At 38.7% G+C, this 27,295-nt stretch overlaps 1 protein-coding gene across 1 annotated transcript in view; it reads left to right on the top strand.

Moving 5' to 3' along the window:
* GTF2H1 (general transcription factor IIH subunit 1) overlaps nucleotides 1-26,872 on the top strand; it is a 39,437-nt gene extending 12,565 nt beyond the window's left edge. Inside the window, exons 4-15 of the mRNA XM_046016180.1 lie at nucleotides 89-251; nucleotides 1,394-1,487; nucleotides 3,960-4,109; nucleotides 4,236-4,315; nucleotides 9,667-9,794; nucleotides 9,902-9,989; nucleotides 14,085-14,173; nucleotides 14,540-14,657; nucleotides 18,589-18,679; nucleotides 19,127-19,242; nucleotides 20,476-20,568; nucleotides 25,858-26,872. Of these exons, the coding sequence (XP_045872136.1) occupies nucleotides 89-251; nucleotides 1,394-1,487; nucleotides 3,960-4,109; nucleotides 4,236-4,315; nucleotides 9,667-9,794; nucleotides 9,902-9,989; nucleotides 14,085-14,173; nucleotides 14,540-14,657; nucleotides 18,589-18,679; nucleotides 19,127-19,242; nucleotides 20,476-20,568; nucleotides 25,858-25,944 (1,297 nt within the window). The 3' untranslated portion in view covers nucleotides 25,945-26,872. The remainder of the gene's footprint in view (nucleotides 1-88; nucleotides 252-1,393; nucleotides 1,488-3,959; nucleotides 4,110-4,235; nucleotides 4,316-9,666; nucleotides 9,795-9,901; nucleotides 9,990-14,084; nucleotides 14,174-14,539; nucleotides 14,658-18,588; nucleotides 18,680-19,126; nucleotides 19,243-20,475; nucleotides 20,569-25,857) is intronic.
* The last annotated feature ends 423 nt before the right edge of the window (nucleotides 26,873-27,295 follow it).

The raw sequence follows: 27,295 nt of genomic DNA, 5'->3' as shown, positions 1-27,295 counted from the left end.
GTTTCATGTTCTTAAGGTCTTTTTAAAGTGTTACATAAATAGCGTTTTATTCTAGAAGTTCAATATATTCAATATATTCTATCACCAGAATGCTGCAAGAAGATCCTGTTTTGTTTCAGCTTTATAAAGACCTTGTTGTGAGTCAAGTGATCAGTGCTGAGGAATTCTGGGCCAATCGTTTAAATGTGAATGCAACAGAGAGTTCTACATCCAATCATAAGCAAGATGTTGGCATTTCTGCAGCATTTCTGGTATGTTACCCTTCCAGATTTCTGAAGGGAAAAGAAAAATAAAAAAAAGAAAATCCTGGTATATGTGTTAACAGTGCCATTTCTTTTGTAAAACTTAGCCTTTCCTTAAAGTAAATCAGTGACTACTTTGCTATCTATGGTATTCTTCTAAAGTATTTTAAAAATATATTCAATATTGGGACCCCTGGGTGCCATAGTCAGTTAAGTGGCTACCTTCAGCTCAGGTCATAATCTCAGGATCCTGGGATGGAGTCTCATCTTGGGCTTACTGCTCGGCAGGAAGTCTGCTTCTCCCTCTCCCTCTGCTGTTCCCTGCTTGTGCTCTCTCTCATTCTCTCTCTGTCAAATAAATAAATAAAAATTTAAAAAATATCTATAAATGCAGTATTTTTAAAATAGATACTTTTTGCTAGCTGTACTTTTTTGGTTTGGGGACTTCACCCTAACATGCTGGAAATTAAATGGACTTTAATTAAAGAGAATCTTTTAGCAACTGGACTAATACTTGTTTCCCCTAATTCTTTTAAATTTAGAACTTTCTGATAAGTGTCTTTATGATTGCTGTATTTGTAATGCAGAGTTAAATGTATTACAGAAGAAGTAAGATTTATAAAGTGTATTTTAGTGAAAAATTCGGAATACCTTACCTGTAGAATTAGAAAGTGGCATTATACCCTGGTGGAACCAAAGAAGTATTTATGCATTGAACAAAAACTTGAGTACCAGTTATATATCTAGTATCTTCCTGGTTGCTTAGTAGTGAGTTGAGTTAATAAGCCCTTTCCTAAAGAAACCAGTCAGATAATATTGATTTAGTAACCAAGGTTTATAGTTGTTTTGGTAACTTTACAAGTATTATGGTAAAGCTCCACTAGCTATCTGCCTTTGGCCACATTTAAAAATACCTGTTTGACCATGTTGAATTTTCAAGGAAGCAGGTTTTACACATCAGTAATATTGTGTGAAACCAAGCCAGGCTTCTTTAAGCCCTCTCCCAATGCCAAAGTTAAGGGTTAGGAACTGAATTTCTGTCTCTAGTTTGTTCAGAAAGTCTGTTTTGTCACCTTTGTCCAGTGTGTATTATGAGCTTACACATCTTCCCTCAGTATTCTAATGAACATGTATGTGTGGCTTTATTTTAGGCTGATGTCCGGCCCCAAACGGATGGATGCAATGGTCTGAGATACAATTTAACTTCTGATATCATTGAGTCCATATTTAGGACCTATCCAGCAGGTAAAAAGAATCCATTTTTCCTTATAGTTGAAATATTTCGGGCACCTGGGTGGCTCAGTGGGTTAAGCCTCTACCTTCAGCTCAGGTCATGATCTCAGCTCAGGGTCCTGGGATTGAGTCCTGCATCCGGCTCTCTGCTCAGCAGGGAGCCTGCTTCCTCCTCTCTCTCTCTCTGCCTGCCTCTCCGCTTACTTGTGATATCTCTCTGTCAAATAAATTAATAAAATCTTTTAAAAAAAAAAAGAAAGAAAGAAATATTTCTTTGGATGAATTCAGTAATACATCAATGAAAAACAAAAAGCTTTACCTTTTATTCCTGATGAAGTGCAATAAGATATGTGAAAACGTATGGTAGTTATTAATGGGTCAGTATATGATGTGCTGTCATCATTTACATTGGTATGATGACTTTCCCATTCTTCCGTCAGCGGCTCTTAAACTTTATTTACCCTTTAGTATACCTGCACAAAATGATCTGCTCCAGAGGCATCAATAAATGAGTTTCTACTGCTGTAATTCAGATCATCCTTCAGGCTGCCTCCGGAGTGATCTTTCTAATACATAAATCCTAACCCTTGCAGAAACCATCCTAAAAGTATAAATGATTTGATCCCAGCCTTACTCATTTATGCTGTGCAGCCAAGGTTGAGAGTCACCATTTCAGTTATTCTGCTGACTAAACAGTTCTCTCTCCACACTTCCTCACTCCTGCTCTGTTAGTCCTTTGGAAATATATATCGAGAACCCTTAGGGCTTAAGTATTGCCCCACTGCCACCTCTATAAGATCCTGACCTCTTTGGGCAGGTACAAACCTCCCCTTTGCTTCTGTAGGAACTTATGTCTGCCTCAAAAAGTTACTAAATTGTAATTATTTTCATATTTTTCTGATAGTAATAATTATATAGTGTTTATTACATATCAGACACCATTCTAAGGTCTTTATTCATATTAACTCATTTAGTCATTACAAATACCCCTATGAAGTGGGTACTCTTATTACCTTCACATGACAGAAGAGGGAATCGAAATCAGAGAGATTACATAATTTGCACAAGAGCATACAGATGATAAGTGGCAGGCCTAGAATTTTATTTTATTTATTTTTATTTTTATTTTTATTTTTTATTTTCAGCATAACAGAATTCATTGTTTTTGCACCACACCCAGTGCTCCATGCAATATGTGCCCTCCATAATACCCACCACCTGGCTTCCCCAACCTCCCACCCCTCCGCTCCTTCAAAACCCTCAGGTTGTTTTTCAGAGTCCATAGTCTGTCATGGTTCACCTCCCCTTCCAATTTCCCTCAACTCCCTTCTCCTCTCCATCTCCCTATGTCCTCCATGTTATTTGTTATGCTCCACAAATAAGTGAAACCATATGATACTTGACTCTCTCTGCTTGACTTATTTCACTCAGCATAATCTCTTCCAGTCCCATCCATGTTGACACAAAAGATGGGTATTCATCCTTTCTGATGGAGGCATAATACTCCATTGTGTATATGGACCACATCTTCCTTATCCATTCTTCTGTTGAAGGGCATCTTGGTTCTTTCCACAGTTTGGCGACCGTGGCCATTGCTGCTATAAACATTGGGGTACAGATGACCCTTCTTTTCACTACATCTGTATCTTTAGGGTAAATAACCATTAGTGTAATTGCAGGGTCATAGGGAAGCTCTATTTTTAATTTCTTAAGGAATCTCCACAGTGTTTTCCAAAGTGGCTGCACCAACTTGCATTCCCACCAACAGTGTACGAGGGTTCCCCTTTCTCCACATCCCTCTCCAACGCACGTTGTTTTCTGTCTTACTAATTTTGGCCATTCTAACTGGTGTAAGGTGGTATTTCAATGTGGTTTTAGTTTGAATCTCCCTGATGGCTAGTAATGATGAACATTTTTTCATGTGTCTGATAGCCATTTTTATGTCTTCATTGGAGAAGTGTCTGTTCATGTCTTCTGCCCATTTTTTGACATGATTATCTGTTTTGTGTGTGTTGAGTTTGAGAAGTTCTTCATAGATCCTGGATATCAACCTTTTGTCTGTACTGTCATTTGCAAATATCTTCTCCCATTTCGTGGGTTCAGGCCTAGAATTTTAAATTCGGGCTCTCTGGCTCAAGAGACTCATGCTCTTAACTTCTTTGCTAATTAGACTGTAAGCTTCTGGAATGTGCTGAACTGATAGTCTGTTGGGTATTGATTCTTAGTATTTCTACTAAAACTTTGAAACTTTTAATTCTCTTGGAGCAAGATAAGGTTTTGTTTATAATTTGTTAAGATTCATAAAGGTAGTATATCACCTAATCTCTCAAGTTACATATTTTATTTACAGTTAGATTATTATATACAATATATGAAGTTGAGCAGTTCAATCTAGTTCTTGCTGTTAGTGTATATTTCAATTAATTTGAGAGATTTTTAAGAAATGGAAATTCTGTATGTAACTATTACGGTTTTTTTCTACAGTAAAAATGAAATATGCCGAAAATGTTCCCCACAATATGACAGAAAAGGAATTTTGGACACGTTTCTTTCAGTCCCACTATTTTCACAGGGACCGGCTGAATACAGGGTCAAAGGACCTCTTTGCAGAATGTGCCAAAATAGATGAAAAAGGTAACTGTTCATCCCTGACACACATTAAATTTAATTTGCTGCTCTCTAGTCATAATATTGTTAGTGAATTTTTTATTCCTGAAAAAGGTCAGACTTGACCAACTTTTTATTTCATTCATTTTCTAGGGTTAAAAACAATGGTTTCATTAGGAGTAAAAAACCCATTACTTGATTTGACAGCTTTGGAAGATAAATCATTAGATGAGGTAAGTAGTATTAAAAGAATTTCTGAGAGGGGTGCCTGGCTGGCTCAGTTGGTAGAGCATGCGCTGTTGATCTAGGATTTGTGAGTTTGAGCCCCATGCTGGGCATAGAGTCTACTAAAAACAGAAAACATATATATTTCTTAAGGTTTTATTTATTTGAGTGAAAGGCAGAGAGAGCATGAGTGGAGTGAGGGGCAGAAGGAGAGGGAGAAGGACAAGCAGCCTCCTCCCTGTTGAAGCACAGAGCCTGATGCAGGGCTTGATCTGAGGACCCTGAGATCACGACCCGAACCAAAATCAGATGCTTAACCAACTAAGCCACCCAGGCATCCCACACACACAAAAAATTTTAATTAAAAAGAACTTCTGAGAGAAAACAGTCTTTATTAGAGGCGCTTGTCAGTAGCACTGTTTACTATTAAAATTGCCTTGGGGCGCCTGGGTGGCTCAGTGGGTTAAAGCCTCTGCCTTCGGCTCAGGTCATGATCCCAGGGTCCTGGGATCAAGCCCCACATCGGGCTCTCTGCTCAGCAGGGAGCCTCCTTCCCTTCCTCTCTCTCTGCCTGCCTCTCTGCCTATTTGTGATCTCTGTCTGTCAAATAAATAAATAACTAAATCTTTTTAAAAAAATAAAATTACCTTGAAAAATTGAAATCCCTGTATGAATTGCTCAAACGTTTTTAAAAGAATTTTTCCCCCGTTGGTACATCTCTAGGTAATGTGAAGGCTTAACATATTTGTGAGTCCAGCTTTATTCTCTGATGTTAATCTAAAGAAATGTGGATAAATATCAGTATGCCAAGGAAAGATAAGCACACCTGTGACCCTTGGCTGCACACTAGTTCCAATAAGTTTCAACAGTAGACCACCAAGTATGCACGACCTACCTCTGTATCTTGACCATAGACGTACAAATGTATCCAGTCATGGGGAAAGATGGGATCCCTTTTGTTTGAGGCAAGTTCCATCCCTGTGCCTACTTATAAACTAGGAGCCTGCCTTCCTCAGTTACTCTCTTCACACTCAGATTTTCGTTTTCTTACCTTTCTTTTGGTTCCTCTTCTGCTGGCCATATACACATGCTTAAACCTTCCTGTCTTCTTTTTCTAAATTTTTTCTTTTATTTTAGTGTATGGTACTCAAAGGTAAGGAAACCAATGTTAAACTTTTGACCTACAGTCTCTAGCGGAAAATAATCGTTGGTGCCAAAATGAATCGTTTCCTTAATGAAATTGAGTTTTCTTGGTAATTCTCCACATTCAGGCACTTTCTTGGTGAATTTCAATATATTAAAACATGGCCCTCCTAAATCATCCTGAAAAAAATGAAGCTTTGTGAAGCTTAGAGGTATAGCTTAATACGGGGTAAAGATTTTAGTGCCCTTTTTTTTTTAAAGATTTTGTTTATTTGAAAAAGAGAGAGCAGAGATTGGCAGGCAGAGAGAGGGAGAAGCAGACTCCCTGCTGAGCAGGGAACCCATTGCAGGACTTGATCCCAGCACCCTGGGATCATGACCTGAGCCCAAGGCAGAAGCTTAACTGACTGAGCCACCCAGGCACACCATTAGTACTTTTTAAAAATAAAAATGAAAACGATGGTATATTGGGGTGCCTGGCTCAGTTGGAAGAGCATGCGACTCTTGATCTCGGGATTTTGAGTTCGAGCCCCACTTTGGGTGTAGATTACTCAAATAAATTTTTAACTTTAAAAAATGATATATTACACATCTTTATGTGTGATTTTGTTCTTCACTTTGCCTGTTATCACTATCAGTTCCAGATAGGTATATAGATATATATAAACTATATATATATATATATATATATATATATAGTTTATAGATAAACTATAAAACGAAACTACCTGGCTTAGATGCTATCTTTTTTTTTTTTAAACATTTTTAAGCCGAGTTTTCTTATAAAATGAGGTTGATAGTACTGACCTCAGCAGGGAGTAGGAAAATTGAGGAGATGTTCCTTATGGGTACCAACTTGCCACTAATAGGTAGATAAGTTCTAGAGATATAATGCACAGCATATGGTCAACAGTGCTGTATTATAAACTTCAGAGTTGCTACATCTTAGTGTTCTCTCCACAAAACATGAAATGATAATTACATGACATGACAGATGTCAGCTTTAGGGTAGTCCTATTGCAATATATAAATAGCAAGTTAATACCTTTTTTCCTTTTTTTTTTTAAGATTTTATTTATTTATTTGACACAGAGAGAGATATATCACAAGTAGGCAGAGAGGCAGAGGGTGGGGGGAAACAGGCTCCCTGCTGAGCAGAGAGCCCGATGTGGGGCTCGATCCCAGGACCCTGAGATCATGACCTGAGCCGAAGGCAGAGGCTTAATCCACTGAGCCACCCAGGCACCCCAAGTTAATACCTTTAACTTATAAAATGTTAATATGTCAATTATACCTCAATTGAAAAAATCCAGTACAAAGGTGTTGACTTTATAGGATTGCTACAAGAGAAGAGTGTGGTACACAGCAAGTGCTCAGCAAATAATAGGTGTTACTGTCATTTATGGTTTTTAGTGCCTGCCCGGTATTCCGTTGTATGGAAATATAAACATTTACATAACCAATCCCCATAGTAGAAATGTTAGGTGATTCAGTTTTTCCTTTGGTGCCTCTCTTTCCTCTATCATCCTCTAGGTGTTATAATTCTCCCTTAATAAGACTTTGGGTCCATGTTCTGAATACGTTGTCTTCATTCCATTGCTTTAAATACTAATATGTAATGATGAATCCAGGTAACCCTGTCTTTCTGACCCCAGAATTCCAAAATTATACATCCACCTGCTTACTTGCAATCTTCACTTAGGTACTTCACAGACACCTCAGCATGGATGTAAAATGGAGCCTTTTATTCCTCTCTTAAGTCTATTTGTTCCTGGGTCTTCTCTGTGTCACACACACAAAAAAACATAACCATCAGAACTCCTTGGTGGTTCAGTCGTTTAAGCGTCTGCCTCCGGCTCAGGTCATGATCTCGGGGTCCTGGACTAGAGCCCCACATTGGATTCCCTGCTCCGTGGGGAATCTGCTTCTCCTCCCTCTAGAGGCCTGACCCCAGCCCCTGCCACTTATGCACATGCGCCCATGCTCACATTCTGTCTCTCTCTAAAATAAGTAAAATCTTTAAAAAAAAAATTACCGTGGACTAAGTTGCTCAAGCAGAAACCTGGGAACCTCCTTGATTCCTCCTCTTCCTTCACCTCTAACATTCAGTTCATTAGCAAGTGCTGTATAATACATCTCCAATTTGTCTACATCTGTCCATCCCCACACATACATCCTCTCACTGTTATTAGGCTACTGCCATTTTTGTCTTGATTGCTTTCATTAGCTTCCTAATTGAGACTCCTGTTTCCACTTTTGTTGCCTGTAGTTACTTTCCCCTAACAGTAAAAGTTATAAATCAGATCATAATAGTTTGCTGTGTAAAACTTTATGGTGGATTCTCATTGAACTTAAAACTCCTACAAGGCTCTTCTTGATTTGGCCTCTGCTTGCTTCTACCTCATTTTGGGCCACTTACACTCATTTATGCTCTAGATACCTTCTCTATGCTCTGTCTATGCTCTAGATAACTTCAGGTCCGTTCCAAGCTTTCTCTACCTCATGGTCTTTGCACTTGCTATTCCTCCTTCTTGCTCTTATCCCTAACCAGCTTCTTTTTTTCTTTTTAAGTTTGTTTGTTTGTTTATTTGTTTATTTATTTATTTGTCAGAGAGAGAGAGTGTGCGCACAAGCAGAGTGGCAGGCAGAGGCAGAGAGAGAAACAGGCTCCCTGCTGAGCAAGGAGCCTGATGAGGGACTTGATCCCAGGACCCTGGGATCATGACCTGAGCCAAAGGCAGCGGTCAGCCAAAGGCAGTTGGCAGCTTAACCAACTGAGCCACCCAGGTGTCCCTCCTAACCAGCTTCTACCCTCTTTTAGACAGCTGTTCAGACTGGTTCAGGAGAGACGTTCCCTAACCACTGTGTGAAGTAGCTCGTCCTCTCCGTCCAACCGCTGTATCATGCCCCCCTTCTTTATTTTCTTGATGCCACTTGACATTTTCAAAAACGATCTTCTCTCAGTAGACTGTAAGTTTTGTGAGGGTGCCTTTTATTTACTGGCCTGTCTCCTGCACGTGGCATAGAAAAGGCATCAGTAATTACGTGATAAGTGGATGAATGCTGTGAGTCTTTTCATAATCTTTCATTTAACCATTGTAGCCTTATGTCTCGCCAATCCCTGACCCACCCCTCGTTCCAGATGTGACTGCAGTACAGAAAAACCCAGTGACACAATACGCATTATGTTGTTTTTACCCCTGTATTTAAGCAGTTTCCTCTCCCTGAAATGTTATTGTCTTCACATCTGGCTTGTAAGAACTGGATCGAGTTATGGTGCTCCCTGAAGCTTTTTTGAACCTACCTCTGCTCTCCTCCAGTGGGATTAGCTACTTCCTCTCTTTTAGCACATAGAAGCCTTAACTATGTGTACTGGCTTACAGCCCAGGACCCTACTAACTAGTATTCTGGCTCCTTTGGCACAAAATATTAACAACTTTCTGTCTGTAAGGCCTAGCACAAACTCAGTACACATTTGAAAATATTTGAGTTATTTAAAAATATATATATACATTTGAGTTATTTTACAGAGCTTGGAAAAGTTGACTATTCTTGCTTAAATAATACTTAAAAAATTATACAGCTAGAATTTGAATCTCTGTTTATATGATTCCAGAGTCCATGCCTTTTTTTTCCACTGTATTCTCTTTCTTCATTTAAATATTTTGCTAACTATATCCAAAACTCTTTAAAAAAAATTTACAGTTTAGGGCAGTTGGTAGAACATGCAACCCTTAATCTCAGGGTTGTTAAGTTTGAACCCCACATTGGGTGTAGAAATGACTTAAATCTTTTATCTTTTAATTGCACAGTTTAAATTTGTTTTGTTTTGTTTTTAAGATTTTATGTATTTGAGAGAGGAAAAAAGAGCACAAGCAGGGGGCAGAGGCAGAGGGTTCCGAAGCAGATTCCTTGCTGAGTAGGGAGCCCGATGTGGGGCTCAACTCCCAAGACCCTGGGATCATGACCTGAACCACCCAGGTGCCGCAAAATGCATCGTTTTAAATTAAAATTGTTTTATTGATGTCAGAAGGAGAATATTGTATTTTTTGTGTACATAATTTTTTAAAATATTTATCTGTAAAAATTGAGTAATGCTCAGAATTAATACAGTCCCATCATCCAGAAAATTTTTTCAGCTAAGTGTGTCTCTCATAATGGAGAAGAAAACCGGAACTTCATTTTGATTTTTAATCTTCCAAATTGTTTCTTTTAGGGCTATGGCATTTCTTCTATGCCATCTACTTCTAATTCTAAGTCCATAAAGGAGAATAGTAATGCTGCCATCATCAAGAGGTTTAACCATCACAGTGCCATGGTCCTGGCAGCAGGTCTCAGGAAACAGTTAAGTATACATGCAAAAGTGCAATAACTGGGCTTTTCAAGGTAGCCAGATGGAATTTTCTCATTGTTCTGCTTGTGATTTTTAACATTTCCCCCTTTGTTTTAAGAGAAGCACAAAATGAACAAAATGGTGAGCCCAGCAGCATCGATGGAAATTCTGGAGATGCAGATTGCTTCCAGCCAGCAGTCAAAAGGGTACGGGTAAAAAGTTCAGGTTTAGAGCGCAGGTTTCTTCTGACACCCTGTATAACTGCTAGAATTTTATGTTAATCTTCGATTACCTTAGATGACTCCGTTCTTCTGACCAAGACATTAAGCGTTTGGCATAAATTGTAGAACATTTTAAAGAGTACTTCCTCGGTTTTAACTTGCCAACCAGCTTTCCATGCACTCCTGTCTGTTAACTGTTCTTACTGGTTTTGTTCTCTTTTTTTCCTTCACATGTATACATACACACATATTGACATACAGTTTGTGTTCTGGGCAGGAGTATTCAACAAAGGCAATATAACAAGAAGAAAACCTAAAGGTTTGTGTGTATGATTTTAAAAGATAGGATTGGGGCCTCATATTAAACCTAGCATTTCAGAGTTAGAAATGTGTTCTTACTAAATATTGAAGAAATCATTTGGGGCTGTGAGGGAATATGGACAGAATTATCTACTTCTTCCTTGCAATTTTACCAAGCTACTCTACCTCTCTGTGTTTTCAAGTTCCTCCCCAATTATAAAAATAAGTACAATAAAGGTTTCTTAGAGGGTAGTCAGGCAATATGTATTAAAATTTTTGTCTTGCCCTTATTCCATTTTTGGGACAGCATTTCATTTTGAAGAGTTTATTTAAAGAGTAAAAGATGTGCATATATTTAGATACAAATACTTATTTCAATATTATAATTGCAAACATTCCAGTAGTAATATCTGTGGTATGTCCATATAGTGGAGACTGATGCGGTCATGAATAACTTGAAAAGGATTAATGACATTCTGAATTAAAAATGAGTTCACGTAAGTTTGATTCATAAAAAATTAAATTCCAAAAAATTAGGGGCACCTGGGTGGCTCAGTTGGTTGCACATCTACCTTGGGCTCTGGTCCTGATCTCCCAGGGTCATGGGATTGAGCCCCACATCCAGCTCTCCTCTTGGTGGGGAGCCTTCTTCTCCTCCTTCTGCCTACTTCTCTGCCAACTTGTGCTCTGTCTCTCTCTGTCAAATAAAAATCTAAGAAAAAATAAATAAATTCAAGAAACCATTTTTGAGTTGCTACAAGTATTAAGAGGTGGGAAACAAAAATGAGTAAGAATTCTTATCCTCAGAGAGTTTAGTGTCTGTAGGGAAGACGAAATCAAAAGTCTTTCAAAATAAAACTTGTAGTTTTTGTGTTATTTTTCCTAGGAATCAAAGAAAATAAAAATTCGTAAACTAAATGAAAAGTTCACAGAACAGACTATGTGATACAATTTCACTTGTAAAAAAAACTTTATGAGCTTTTTAAAAACACCTTCAAAAGAATACGTTAAATGGTTATCTTTCTATAAAGGAATTACAGATGAGTCTTTGGTTCATGCTTCAGTAACTTAATGTTTCTACAGGCATATACACTTTATTTATTTTTAAACCTGATTTTTTTTTTTCCAAAATTTATTTATTTATTTGACAGAGAGAGACATAGAGAGGGAGCACAAGCAAGAGGAGTTGAGAGAGGGAGAAGCAGGCTTCCCGCCGAGCAGGGAGCCTGAGGTGGGACTCGATCCTAGGATCCTGGGATCATGACCTGAGCCGAAGGCAGACACCCAACAACTGAGCCACCCAGGCACCCCGCATATATACTTTTTTTTTTTTAAGATTTTATTTATTTATTTGACAGATAGAGATCACAAGTAGGCAGAGAGGCAGGCAGAGAGAGAGAAGGAAGCAGGCTCCCTGCTGAGCAGAGAGCTGGATGTGGGGCTCAATCCCAGCACCCTGAGATCATGATCCAAGCCTAAGGCAGAGGCTTTAACCCACTGAGCCACCCAGGTGTCCCCAGCATATACACTTTTAAAACTAAGCCACAGGCACCTGGGTGGCTCAGGCAGTTAAGCATCTTCCTTCAGCTCAGGTGTGATCCTGAGGTCCTAGGATTGGGCCCCACATTGGGCTCCCCACTCAGTGGCGTGTCTGCTTCTCTCTGTCTCTCTGAACCTTCCCCTTTTCTCATGCTCTCACTTTCTCTCTCACTCTAAAATGAATAAATCTTTAACAAAGCCAGTAAGATTTTTTTCCAAGTTTTTTTAAAATTCCAGTTAGTTAGCATATGGTGTAATATTTGTTTTCAGGTGTACAGTTTATTATTTTTAAAGGTTTTATGTATTTGAGAGAGAACATGAGTAGGGGTCGAGGGGAAGAGAGGGAGAAGCAGACTTCCTGCTGAGCAGGAAGCCCAACATGGGGCTCAGTCCCAGGACCCTGAGATCATGAACTGAGCCAGAGGCAGCCACTTAACTGACTGAGCCACCTGGGCATCCCTACAACTTAATGGTTCAGTACTTATATACTACATTACCTGGTGATCATCACAAGTGCACTCCTTTAAAAAATATTTGTGAGTTAAATAAATATTTTTTTTTTCTGACTAAGGAAAGTGAAATTAAAATGAAAGAGGAGCTTAAGATGAAACCTAGGAAATGATTCTTTTCTTTGCAATACTGTGGCGCTAAGTACATTTGATTTTTGGTCATTAAAGATTTGTCAAAAATCATGGTTTATGTGAATTTTCACTATGTTCAATAATAAATGCTGACTCTAGATGTTCTTTCAAATCAATAGTTTGAAATAGTCTGATGCGTGTTCTACAGAAGGATTTTATAGAATGGGAGATTCAGAAGTAGTAATAGAGTCCTTACTTTAATGGAGTTTCCAGTTAAGTGGGAGAGTCAGGTAACCAAATGAGGCCTTAGCACAAATGTAGGATTTGGGTTATCATGGGAGGTTAGGTTAGAGACATGACTTAGGTAGGGAGCAGCAGGGATAGAAATGAGCTTGATGTTCTGTGAAAAGTAATGAAGATTAGATTTCGGTATGCCTTGAAGTTGGTGGAAAGGTGGAGAGTTGAGAAAATAGTAAAAAAAAATTAAGTTTTCAGGTTGACCTTTTTTGAGAGATATTTAATAACTGAAATGTTTTGATTCTACTCTTGGTAACTACAGATGAGGGTTTATCAGTTGAATTTCATAGCTATATAAGGGATGAAATATTGTAGAAATTAATTTCACAAACGGCCATGTAGATCGCTTTCCTATATCTTTTTTTTTTTTAATATTTTATTTATTTGACAGAGAGAAATCACAACTAGGCAGAGAGGCAGGCAGAGAGAGAGGAGGAAGTACACTCCCTGCAGAGCAGAGAGCCGGATGTGGGGCTCGATCCCAGGACCCTGGGATCATGACCTGAGCCGAAGGCAGAGGCTTTAACCCACTGAGCCACCCAGGCGCCCCTCCTATATCTTTTTTAATTAACATGGGCTGTAGAAATTTAGCAGTCTTTTACTAGCACAGGAGAAAACAGATTAGTAAAACCAAAATAAAGAGCACAGAAGTAAACCCAAATACGTGGAGAAATTAAATAAACGTATAGTAAACATGGTATTGCAGGACCCACAGGAAACAATACATTATTTTACAAATGGTGTTGGGAGAACTGATGAGTAAAAAGAATTTCAGATTCCTTATTCCAAAATAAATACTAAGTGGATCAAAGATTTTTTTTTTGTTTTTTTTTTTGTGTGTGTTTTTTTTTTTTATATTTTATTTATTTATTTGACAGAGAGAGATCACAAGTAGACAGAGAGGCAGGCAGAGAGAGAGGGAGGGAAGCAGGCTCGCTGCCGAGCAGAGAGCCCGATGCGGGACTCGATCCCAGGACCCCGAGATCATGACCTGAGCCGAAGGCAGCGGCTTAACCCACTAAGCAAAAAATTAATCCACAGAAGAATAAGCAGTAAGGGAATAATTACGACCAAACAACACCAAATGAAAAGAAAAAGTATTTACAATACATAATAAATTAGTTCTATTATTTGGTGGAAGAGTAGTAAAATACACCATTTTCACCTGCCGGATTATAGGAAAGCAGGTACTGTAAGTGGCTGGTGAGAAAATGAGTTCAGCCAGTTGTTGGAATAGTCATCTCTATGAAGTTCATGGTGGGAAAACTTCATGTTTTACCCTGTGTATAGTTGTACTTTCTCAATCATGTTCATACTTTTATAAGGAAAAGTACCATAAAAAGTGCTATGTTGATAATTGCAGGCAAAGTTACAAGAGTCTATTGAATATGAAGACTTGGGGAAAAATAATTCCATAAAAACGATTGCACTAAACCTCAAGAAGTCAGATAGGTAAGTTTGATCAATATTAACTTGGGGCACAACAGTTACGTAACTCAAATCACTGCAGAGTATATTTTGCAAATATAGCACTCAAGTTTTAAGTTTCTTTGTTACCATAAGAATAAACTATCTTTTTTCCTTGAAAACTTAATTCGTGCATTTCAGAAAAGGATGCTTAAATGATCAAAGCCAAGATAAAAATGTGGTTCTCTGTGCAATTTTCTTACTGCCCTTATGGGAATGAAGTTATTTTACTCAAATCTGTTTAAATATATATTTTTTTTGCTTTGGGGACATGGAGACTGCTAAAATATTTGAAGGACAGATGTTTATTCTGTGTGATTAGTAATTTCTTTCTTCTTTGCTAATCTTCAGGTATTATCACGGTCCAACTCCAATCCAGTCACTACAGTATGCAACAAGTCAGGACATTATTAATTCTTTTCAAAGTATTAGGCAAGAAATGGAAGCTTATACACCCAAATTAACTCAGGTAGGTGACTTGTACTATTTGAAAACCAGAATTCCCATAGTTCTTTCCTTAGTTCATGAGCATAGCCAAATTGAACTATATAAACTGTTTTAATTGGGTTTAAATTCATATTTCTACAAATAAATTGAAAAAAAAATTTTGGCACATTCCAGAAGTATCTAAAGTTAAGATGATAATGAAAAATAGATGAGTTTTGTGATTGCTAATTATTTTCCTCCCACATACACAGTGTTATTGGGGAGATTTGGCAGATTTCCAAAAAACTGGACATCACTGTCTAGATATTCTACATGACCTCAAACTAGAATACATAAAATTGAGCTTATTATCTACAGCTCTTATTCATACTTTTCTTTTTTTTAAGGATTTTATTTATTTATTTGTCCGAGAGAGATCACACACAAGCAGGAGGAGCAGCAAGCAGAGGGAGAAGTAGACTCCCCCTGAGCAGGGAGCCTGATACGGCACTCGATCCCAGGACCCTGGGATTATGACCTGAGCCAAAGGCAGATGCTTAACCCACTGAGCTACCCAGGCATCCCTCTTATTCGTACTTAAATTGATCTGGAAGTCCTGTCCATTCTTCAGTATTTCTTGACTCTTTGGCTTAAGCAGACATGATCAATTTTATTTAATCTTACCACTCTGCAGCTTAAAATTTTTACTGCCTCCTTTTATTGGCATAGCAATTGTCTGAATGCCTTTGTCTGGCGCACAGAGCCTTTACAGTCTGGCCCTAATCCACATCTCCAGTTTCAATTCCAGCTGTATCTCTACCATTCCCTTCCACACACAACCAAGAGTCTTCTCTCAAGCCTAATACACTAAACTACCTAGAAAAGAGAGAAAGCTCATGCTTTCTCTATTCTTAGAATACCTTTAAACTGTTTCTGCCTCTGTGACCTAATAATTACCCGAAACTCAGGTCAGATTTCATTGTCTCTGTAAAGCAATCTTCAACATGCCCAGTAACAAGTTTGGGGCAGGGAGGGTGTCTGTTTTCATAAACCCTGAGGCAGAGTTCATACATGTTTTGTAGTGCTTGTCACATATTGGAAGTTATTTTTTTACTTTTTATTTTGAAGTGATTTCAGATTTATAGAAAGTTACAAAAAAAAATTTTTTCTGGCCCATTTTGAGAGTGGAAGCTCTGAAATATTTCAGTTTGTATTTACTAAAGATACTGTCATAAATAATACAGTTCGAGAAATGATGACAACATTGATAAAGCATTATTATCATTATTATCCAACCTTTTAGGTCTTACAAAAATTTTACCAGTTGTACCACCAATGTCCCTTACAGCAAAGAAAACTCTTTGGTCCAGCATCCAAGTCACGTTCATAAGTTGCATTTAGTTCTCATGTCTTTTTAGTCTCCTTTCAGATGGAACCATTTTTCAATCTTTCTTTGTTTTTTCATGATCTTGATATTTTAGTAAAAGCCAGTTTTCTGTAAAATTCCCTCAATTTGAGTTTTTCTAGTGTTTCCTCACGATTGGATTCACATTACGCGTTTTTGGCAGGAATATCACAGAAGTGAGGTGTCATCCTTAGTGTGTCATATCAGGAGGCACGTATTTAATTTTTCCTAACTTCCGACCACTCGGGTAAGGTAGTATCTACCTGGTTTCTCAGTCAAAAAGTTACTGTTTTTCCCTTTGTAATGAGGTATCTTGAGAGATATTTTGAGACTATATAAATACTGTATTTCGCATCAAACTCTTAGCTGTGAATTTTGTAGAATCCATTGGTGATTCTTACCAGAAACAATTACTACTGTAGCGGTGGTTAAATGGGATAAGAGTGAGTGAGTGCACAAGCAGTGGGAGGGGCAGAGGGAGAGCATCTTAAACAGGCTCCACACTGAGCATAGAGTCTGACGCAGGGCTCAATCTGACGACCCAGAAAGCATGATCTGAGCTGAAGTCAAGAGATGGACGCCCAACTGACTAAGCTGCCCAGGTGCCCCACATGGTGATTTTCTAATTCCATCATCCCTTCTACATGTGGTGACACTTTGCTAAGACAAAGAGCTTCCCTTTCCTTCTTGCATATTTACTTATATCACAGAGGAGTCATGGTTTCTTAGGTTATTCTGTGGGTTATGAACTGTTGCTGTTTTTTGGTTTTTTGTTAAACCAAGGTATGATTGACATACAGTAATACTACCTTTTTTTAGTCTCCTGGAAATTTTAATAAACATAAACAGTTGTGTAACCACTTACATAATCAAGTAAAACACCCCCAGAAATGCACCCATGCTTCTTGTAAACATCAACATTCTGACAGTGTCTTCATCAATTTTTGAGCACCTCTTTTTTGAGTACCTTACTTTATGGAACAATGAGATAGATGTTCTAGGTTTGTCTTAAGCTTTCCCCACTCCAGCCACAAAATCTTCTTTAGTGCTGGGTAGATTTAGATACCAATATTTAGGGGCGCCTGGGTGGCACAGTTGGTCAAGCATCCCACTCTTGATTTCGGCTGAGGTCATGGTATCAGGGTCGTGAGATTGAACCCCGCATCAGGCTCTGTACTCAGCATGGAGTCTGCTTGAGAGTCTCTCTCCTGTGTAGAATAAATAAATAAATCCTTAAAAAAAAAAAAAACAAAAACGAAAAGAAAAGAAACCATGACCTGGGTACAGTGTACTCATTGCTGTTGAGCTATCGTTTGCTGCTGGTGTTACTATCCCTTCCACGGGCAGAGCTGAGAAATATATATATGTATATATATATGCACACATAATAAATTTGGCATTACTTGACTACTTTTTCATTCTGGAATATAATTGTCCAACGTCTGGCTCTTGGGCCCAAGTAGACCATCTTAACTTTTTTAAGCTGTGGTCCATCTTAGATATTTAAATTCTTCCCCACACCTATTCTGCATTCCAGAAATGATGCTGTATCTGAGATGCATGAATTGAGACAGAAAGGCCCAAGAAGTTATCTGTCCTTGGGTGTGTATACCTGAGTGCAGCCCAGGGCTAGTCATCAATCACTGAAGCTTCTGGTTCTGACACGTCATAACATTTCTGACAGAAGGAAGTAGAAATAGCATGAACGCCCATGTTCCCTTGACTCACGGTTGTCATGTTCTGTATGCTTACTCCAAGTTGAAATTTTGTTTTCATCCAGTCCATATACACATGGATTTCTGCTTACAAAAACATCATTGAAAAGCCTTAGAGGGGTGCCTGGGTGGCTCATTCATTAAGCATCTGCCTCTGACTCGTGTTGTGGTCCCAGGGTCCCGGGATCAAGCCTCCACACCAGGCTCCCTGCTCAGCGAGAGCCTGCTTCTCCCTCTCCCACTCACCCTGCTTGTGTTCCTTCTCTTGCTATCTCTCTCTGTCAAATAAATGAAACCTTAAACAAAAAAAGAAAGAAAAGCCTTCAACATACCAACCCTGCACTTGAGCTATTCACCGAATTATTTGTTCCTCTATAACCACTGTGCCTGGCACTTGTTAGGCAGTCACTGAATAGATAAGCCAATTACTTCCCTAACTGTTGATACTGATAGAGTGGAGAGTATGTTTTTCCCCTTTGGCTAGTATTCACTTCCTTGGAAAATAACAGATGATCTATTTCTGCTCTGTTGAGGTTTTTGTTTCCCCAGCTGCCAGCAAGTATATGTTAATGTGTTGTTTTACTTCACAAGTTGAGTTGGTGCTTAAGAAAGGCTTTAACTCAGCAAAAGGGTAAGTTTTGAGGTCTAGAGTCTTGCCCAGTATTGCTGGAAGACTGGTAGGTATTCTGTTTCTGTGCGCACTGTGTTTCTGGTCTCAAAGCGACGTCCTTCACTCTTGCTGCTATAAATTATGTATTGTGATACAGGAATAAAGATGTATGCTGTAGAACTGAAATATGAAGTAAGGAAGATGGCAGAAGAGGAAACACTTTGTGTGTCTTCGTTTCTTTCAGGTTCTCTCAAGTAGCGCTGCCAGTAGTACGATCACAACACTGTCACCCGGAGGAGCACTTATGCAGGGAGGGACCCAGCAAGCCATAAACCGTACGTGCGGGCCACTTTCTCACTGATTAAAGCTCTAAAGAGCGAGTTGGGAGGAATGCTAAAGTAATTAGATTGGATTTTCTTTGGGGCATTTTTGACACTTCTGTTTTTATGCATATAAATCCTGAGATCTATTTAGAAAAGAGCTTAGGTTTCATAATTATCTTAATATTACAAACAGTGGTACATTGTTAGTCTCCCTATATCATATGAAAAGCTTTCTTTTTTGCTTTCTGACCTCTTAGAATAAAGGGAAACCTGAAAATTACTCCAAAATCTCAGGGAATTTGAATTCTAACATAGCAACAAAATCATTACCTTACCTCAGGTTAGCACATCCTGGCTTAGCACTGGCTAAGTGCACATGTGCAGATTTATTCTATGAGTGGTCCTTCTTTCAGAGTGTCCATATGTGGAAATAACTTTTATCCTATTCTTTTTCTGCAGAGATGGTGCCAAATGATATTCAGTCTGAATTGAAACACCTTTATGTGGCTGTTGGGGAACTTCTACGGCACTTCTGGTCCTGCTTCCCTGTTAATACACCATTCCTAGAAGAAAAGGTCAGAATTGGTTCCAAACACACAGCCAGCTGTGTGGTGGTGTGACTTAGCAATGTGTTATTTTGAAATTAGAAAATTGTATTGGGTGTTTACCATATGCTAGATACTCGGATAGCTACTTGCATGCATTAGTTTAAGCCTACAGCATCTTAATGGAGTAGGTATTCCAACCCATTTTATAGATGAAGAAACTTGAGATTCAGACAAACCTATAACTTACGATTATACATCTTAAAACTTGTGTCTAGCTGTAAGCCATGGGGAGCAAATAAAGAACGGAGACCCAAAACAAGTTACATCAATAAAATTACTTATTTGGTATATTTTGTAGAGGTAATGAAATTCAGACTGAGATTGACAACAAATACAGCACTAGCTATTTAACACTAATACCGTTTTAACCAATTAAAGGACAGTTGACAAATGGGAAAATATTTATAGTATTAATAGTAATAGTTTAACTGTATAGATTACTCTTTTAAACAACTCTTAAGAGAAAAGGTTAAATACACCATTAAAAATAATAGGCAAGAGACTTTCAACAGGCATCTCACTAAAGAATGAGGCTGGCTCAGTAAACCTAAGAGGAAATTTTCATACTCATTAGTATTCAAATAAATTATCTTTAAAGCTAGAGTGAAAGAGCGTTTTTTAAATCTGTGGTTTTTAAAATAACAAAAAATTTAAAATTGTCAGTGATGGCCAGGTTGCTAAGAGTCCTTTGTTCCATTTCTCATACTACCTTTTTAAAAAGTGCTTTGACCCAGAAATTGAATGTTTAGGAATTTAAGCTAAGGAAATAATTAAGAATATTTAGCAATAGAGATGTTCCTTTACCACTGTCTCTGAAAGAAAATGTGGAAGTGGCCTAATTACCTACCAGAAGGGGTTTAATTAAGAAGTATTTGCTATGCATACTTTGAAATACAATGCATCCATTTTAAATGATGACTTAAGTGAGTATTTAATGACTGAAAGATGTTCGTGTTAAGTAAAATTTTAAAACAGTATAATAAATGTGTATATACACATACATAAAAAATATTGAGAGGGGTATGAATTATGAACCACAGTGTTTATGAACCACTGAGTGGTGGTAGATACTGTTTCTTTGCCTGAAGCCAGTTAATCTAGTTAAAAAAAAAAGTAACCTTCCTATGTGTGTTTTTCTCTTGCTCCCTATAGGTTCTTAGAGATTGCTATATAATTTATTATTTTTGTCATCTTTTGTAGGTAGTAAAAATGAAAAGTAATTTGGAACGATTTCAAGTTACGAAGCTCTGCCCATTCCAAGAAAAAATTCGGAGACAGTATTTAAGCACAAATGTAAGGCAACAATATGATTTTGGCCTGATTTTCTTTCTCTGTGTTGCAAAATGGTGAAATTAACTTTGTTTTCATGTGAATGAGTAGATACATTTGGGGTCTCCTCTTTTTTTTTTTTTTCCTGTTGCTCAGAGTGTGTTTTTTTGTTGTTGGGGGTTTTTTGCATTTTTTTTTTTTTCTCGTAATCTTTGTACGCAGTGTGGAGTTCTCACTCACGACCTGAGATCAGGAGTGGCATGCTCTTCCAACTGAGCCAGACAGGTACCCTTCTGAGTATTAGTTTTTAAATACAAAATGTATCATACATTCAGAAGAGTGTGTAAAATACCTAACACTTTTTAAAACAATAAAACCAAGTATTAACCCACAAACCATCATAAGAAATGAAACAATACCAGTAACCATAGATATTCCCTCTCCAGTTGCCTACCCCTCCCCCTTCACAGTCTTCCAAGGCCACGACTAACTCCAGCATTTGTAATAACTCCATGAGGTTGATTGGTTGGTTGGTTTACTTAAAACACTGTCTCCATGGTCGGGCTTGAACTCAACCCCACATCAAGAGTTGCATCCTCTACCACCTGAGCCCACCGGATGCCCTAATCATCTCTATACTTTGTTCTGTAGATTTGAAAACCTGAGGAGCAAGTACAAATCTAGCCCTGCAAAGAAGAGCAGAAAATGCTCCTCTGTAACAGGAGACCTCAGAGTGGCTGTCTTATGGTCTGCCTTCTGCTTCCCTGATTGCTTACAGTAGGGTGGGGCTGTGGGTGAGGGAGCAAGTGAAAAGTGTCATTTTGTGCCCAGGAATTTTAACATTGTTTTTAATGCAAGGCTAGAGCAACCTGCAGGAGACAATTTTTTGTATCTCTTATGTGATCTTCTCTGAGATGAAGGGGAAGGAAGAGTACATACAAATTTAGGATTTAGTATTTCAATAAGTAGGTTAATCAAAAGGTGTTTTACAATTGAAAGCTGAAAATTCTTCATCAGTAAGGTTTTTGGTGTTTATTCCCTAAATGTTCTAAGTGGTTTTTCTCAAAATGATAGTACTACTTACAATCAGGAAAGAAGCTTAAAGTACCTTCCTACAAGAGAGCAAGGACAACACCTAAGTTTCAGTTCACGTGCCCTTCTTGATTGTAACTGCCTGGAACACTGGGGTAAAAAGGACTCTGAGGCCATGTATACTCATTACCTCAAAGACGTTGCAGATTTGGTTCCAGACCACTGCAATAAAGTGATGTAAATGATTTTTTCTGTTTCCCAGTGCATGTAAAAGTTAGGTTTACACTCTCCTGTAGTCTGTAAGTGTGCAGTAACATTACATCTTAAAAAATATTGTATATCCCTTTTTTTTCTTAAGATTTTATTTACTTACTTGAGAGAGCACAAGCAGGGAGGAGAGAGGGAAGCAGGAAGCCCCATATGGGGCTTGATCCCAGGACCTCGAGATCACAACCCAAGCCAAAGGCAGATGCACAACCAACTGAGGCACTGCAGTACATCCCTTAGTTAAAAATGGCTAAAACTTCTATCCACCTGAGCTTTCAGAGAGTCATAATCTTTTTGCTGGTGGAGGGTCTTACCTCTGTGTTGGTGAAGGTTGGGGTGGCTGTGGCAATTTCTTAAAATAAGACAGCTGTGAAATATGCTGTATCGATGGGCTATTCCTTTCATGAACAGTTTCTCTGTAGCATGAGGTGCTGTGTGTGAGCATTTCACCCATATTAGAGCTTCTTCAGAGGTAGTCCTCTCAAATCCTGTTGCTGCTTTATCAGCTAAGTTTATTTAATATTCTAAACCCCCTGTTATCATTTCACAGCATCTTCACCAGGAGTAGATTCCATCTCAAGAAACCACTTTCTTTGTTCATCCCTGAGGAGCAACTCCTTAGATGCCCGTCATTCAGTCACATGTTCAGGCTCCACTTCTAATTCTAGTTCTCTTACTGTTTCCACCACCTTGCAGTTACTTCCTCCACTGAAGTCTTGAACCATTCAGAATTAACCATGAGGGTTGGAATCAGCTTCTTTCAAATTCCTGTTAATGTGATATTTGACCTCTTCCCATGAATCACAACTATTCTTTTTTTTTTTTTTTAAAGATTTTATTTACTTATTTGACAGATAGAGATCATAAGTAGGGAGAGAGGCAGGCAGAGAGAGAGAGAGAGGAGGAAGCAGGCTCCCTGCCAAGCAGAGAGCCCGATGTGGGGCTCGATCCCAGAACTCTAGGATCATGACCTGAGCGAAAGGCAGAGGCTTTAACCCACTGAGCCACCCAGGCGCCCCAATCATGACTATTCTTAATGGCATCTAGAATGGTGAATCAATCCTTCCTTTCTTTCTTTCTTTCCTTCTTTATTTATTTGAGAGAGGGAGAGAGAGTGCACAAAAGCAGGGGGAGAGGCAGAGGGAGGGAGAGAAGCAGACTCCCCTCTGAGCAGGGAGCCCTTCGAGTCCGGACTCCGGGATCATGACCTCAGCTGAAGGCAGTCACTTAACCAACTGAGCCACCCAGGTGCCAACAGAAATGTGAATTCTTTCCAGAAGGTTTTCATTTTACTTGAGTAGATCCCTCAGAGGAATCTCTGTGTGTGGCATCTAAAGCCTTAGGAATTGTATTTCTTAAATAGTAAGACTTGGAATTCAAAATTACTCCTCAAATTCATGGGCTACAGAATTATGTTGGCTTAGCAGGTATGAAAGCAACATTCATCTCGTACATCTCCATCAGAGCTCCAGGGTGACCAGGTGCATTGTCAGTGAGCAGTAATACTTCAAAAGGAATCTTTTACTGAGTAGGTCTTCACAGTGGGCTTAATATTCACTAAACCGTGTTATAAATAGATGTGCTATCATCCAGGCTTTGTTCTGTGTATAGAGCACAGGCAGAAGAGATTTATTATAATTCTTAACAGCCTTAGGGTAATCGAATGGTAAGTGAGCATTGGCTAAAACTTAAAAGTCACCAACTGCATTAGTTCCTAATAAGGCGATCAGCCTGTCCTTGGACGTTTTGAAGCCTGGCATTGATTTCTCTCTAGCTATGAAAGTCCTAGATGGCATCTTCCAGTAGAAGGCTGTTTTGTCTCTATTCAAAATCTGTTGGTTAGTGTAGCTACCTTCATTAGTTAACTTAGCTCGATCTTCTGGAGAACTCTCTGCAGCTTCTGCATCAGCACTTGCCGCTTCACTTTACACTTTCCTGTTATAGAGACTGCTTTTTTCCTTAAACTCATGACTCAGCTTCTGCTGGCTTCGGACTTTTCTTCTGCAGCTTCTTCACTTCTCTCAGCCTTCATAGAACTGAAGAGAATTAGGGCCTTCCTCTACATTACCAGACCACTAAAACTTCATATCAGCAATAAAGCTGTTTTGCTTTCTTACCATCCATTTACACGTTCACTGGAATAACAATTTTTTTCAAGAACTTTTCCTTTGCATTCACAACTTGGCTAACAGGCACAGTGAGGCTTAGCTTTCAGCCTGTCTTAGCTTTCAACACACCTTCCTCACTAACCTCAATCATTTCTACCTTTTGATTTAAAGTGGGCGATGCATGACTCTTCCTTTCACTTCAGCACTTGGAGGCCATTATAGGGTTATTAATTGGCTTCATTTCAGTATTATGTGTTAGCGAATAGGGTGTCCGGGGGTGGGGTAGGGAACAGCCATTCAGTGAAAGTCAGAACACACAACATTTATCTATTAAGTTTGCCATCTTACAGGCATGGTTCGTGGTGCCCCAAACAATTGCAGAAACAACAAAATCACGCTGGCTACAGATTACCCAAACAATATGATGAAAAACTTTGAAATGTTGCTAGAACTACCAGAATGTGACAGTGAGTGAACAAATGGCTGCTGAGAAGACAGCACTGATAGACTTAATCAGTGCAGTGCTGTCGCAGACCTTCAGTTTGTAAAAAAAAGTACATAAGCATGATAAAATGTTGCATAATAAGGTATGCCTGTACAGCCTTGCATGAGGGTATGGCATTCATCTCCTAATTGGCATTATGGAACCACTGGTGACCATCAAGCAAATTAAATTATTTTATGTATTTTCCAGGCAGAACTAAATAACCTAATACCTCATCGCCTCCCCCATCATAATGATAGCAAATGGGGTAAATAAGAGTGTGTTGTTTTGTTAATTCTTTTTTTTTTTTCACCAAAGATTTTATTTATTTATTAGACAGAGATTAAAGGTTGGCGGAAAGGCAGGCAGAGAAAGAGAGGAGGAAGCAGGCTCCCTGCTGAGCAGAGAGCCTGATGCGGGGCTTGATTCCAGGACTCTGGGATCATGACCTGAGCCGAAGGCAAAGGCTTTAACCCACTGAGCCACCCAGGCGCCCCTTGTTTTTTTAATTCTGCCTCAGATTGAATCTAAGTCATTGCCATACTACAAGGATTTAGGACTTCCTGTCCCTATCCACATACTGCCAGAACTGATTTACAGATTTTATAAGACTGTTACTTCCAACCACATAAACACCGTCCATCTCCACAAAGAAATGTTCTGAAGACATTTTCCTTCAGGAGTCTTTGGCAGCTTAGATCAGTGTGGTCCTGTTGCCTGCTAGTTATATCCAAGACAAGGGTAAAATCCTTTTCTACTGGAGATACATAGTCCTGACCTAAGGTATGACAATAGTACTTAATGTGAAGCATTGGCACCATGTAGATTTTCTTTAATCTACTGAGTTATATTGAAATTCTGTAACATTGGAGCTGGAAAAGAGCATTAAAAACTTGGAATAGTGCTTCACAAGATTGACTGTGCCGCAAAATTAGCTACAGGAGCTTTTGAACATCAAAGATCTCATCCCAGACCTGCTACATCAGAATCTTCAGGAGAGCAAGGCTTTTTTTTTCACCTGTTCTATAAAATAATGTTGATGCCACCATCTTGGCTTTAGCCCACAGACTAGTATTTAATCTAGAAATCATCAGATTAGTACACCTCCTTCACTTGACAGAAGAAACTGAGCCTAGAGCCCATTTACAACTTCGTGTTGTCTTAGAGCCGGTTCATGACAAGCCAGACACTGCAATCCAAACCAAGCAGGTGAATCTCCAGCCTCTATCCCACCATCTCTTAACCTTTTATACAAAACCTGTCTGCAAATACCCTCACCGAGGGCTTGCAAGTTGCCTCATTTGGGTAATACAAATGAGCTTGGAAACTACACTCTGAAGTATGTGCCAGCTCTGGATCCGAGGCATTCACTTCCCCAGCCTTTGCCTAGTTATTGCTTAAGTGTCTTGCTGTGTTTTTCAGTTGGTAAGTCACATAGAAGAGATGCTGCAGACCGCCTACAACAAGCTCCACAAGTGGCAGTCACGGCGTCTCATGAAGAAAACGTGAAGGATCTGTGGCTCTTGCAAGTTTTTGTGAAATTGAGAGAACTGTGACCTGCAGTGACTCTGGAAACCTGGCCTGAGACATGCCAGTGATCACACAGAAGTGACGAACGTCTGCACCACGCCAACTCTTGGAGCTGATGCTGTTGTACTTGCACATTGTGACCTGAAAGGAAAGGAACTGTGACTAAACTCAAAGCTGGGGAGGTAAATTAAGGCAGAACCAAAATGAGCTAAGTTGCAGATATATGTGTGTGTGTGTGTGTGCACACACACATATATCTTAAAGAGACACTGTTTACTGCAGTTACTCAGGAACTGCTTTTGATTCACATTAAGCTGCTTTCAGAAATATAAAAAAAAAAAACTTTTTAAAAGGGTGCATTGATAAAATCTGAGGTGTTTTTTTTTCCTTTGTAAATTTTTTTCCTAAGTTTATGGCACAGGGTACACCTTAAGTATTTCTCCTCCATCCTCCACTTGGATCCTCAAGCTGTACTGAATTCTAGTTGTCTCTGACATCAGCAGGTTAAGAGAGTACTTTCAAGTAAAGCAGAAGGAGACTGTTGCTCAGCCATCAGGAAACAGTTACAGTCAGAAGACATCATTGGTCCTGTGTTTCCTACGGAAATAAGAAACAATAAATGTTGCACTGAATGTTTGTGGTTAGGAGTCCCTAAATGATTACGAGGGAACATACTTGCAGAAAGTTGCGTGGGGGTTTTTTATGCAGAATTTGTCAGAAGACAATGGCGCTGCATGTTTTTCTTTGAGTGCAAATGTACATTGCTAAGATTTTTTTTTTTAAGATGGCATGTGCTTTGAAAAGAGGAAATTGCATTTTTAAGAGTTTAAAAATCTTATGAGTGAGAACTATAAGAAATCTTACTTATTTTCACCTCTTTAGAAAAAAATAAAAGATGTTTCTCATATCTTCTTTTCTCCAGTATTTGTTACTGTCCTTGGCGAATCGATAATCATTGCATAGTGACTGAAAAGCCTAAATGCAACAACAACAACAAAAAAAATGTTTCTGGAATTATGCCATATTTTGTTCCTAATAGGCTCAACTCCCTGTTTAAGACTTTATAGATGTCTTGTCTTAAAAAAGTAAAACTTTTTATAGATACTCTTTTAACTGTTAAGACATCTTGTGGTTTCTCATGTGTTATATTTACTTGGGTGGGCCACTCATTCTTTTTTAAAGCCATTGTACAAGCTGGTTGTCTTTCCTTTTTTTTCTTGCTTTTTTAAAAAAAATGTGTTTTATTGGAGGATGGTTGACATACAATGTTATCTGGGTTTCAGGTGTACCACATAGTGATTCAGCAACTCTACATGTTAATGCTTTGTGT

Source organism: Meles meles, chromosome 8 (assembly GCF_922984935.1).
Source record: "Meles meles chromosome 8, mMelMel3.1 paternal haplotype, whole genome shotgun sequence".
NCBI lineage: Eukaryota > Metazoa > Chordata > Mammalia > Carnivora > Mustelidae > Meles > Meles meles.
The sequence above is the reverse complement of the archived record's forward strand: the minus strand, read 5'-3'. Positions and strand labels throughout refer to the sequence as shown.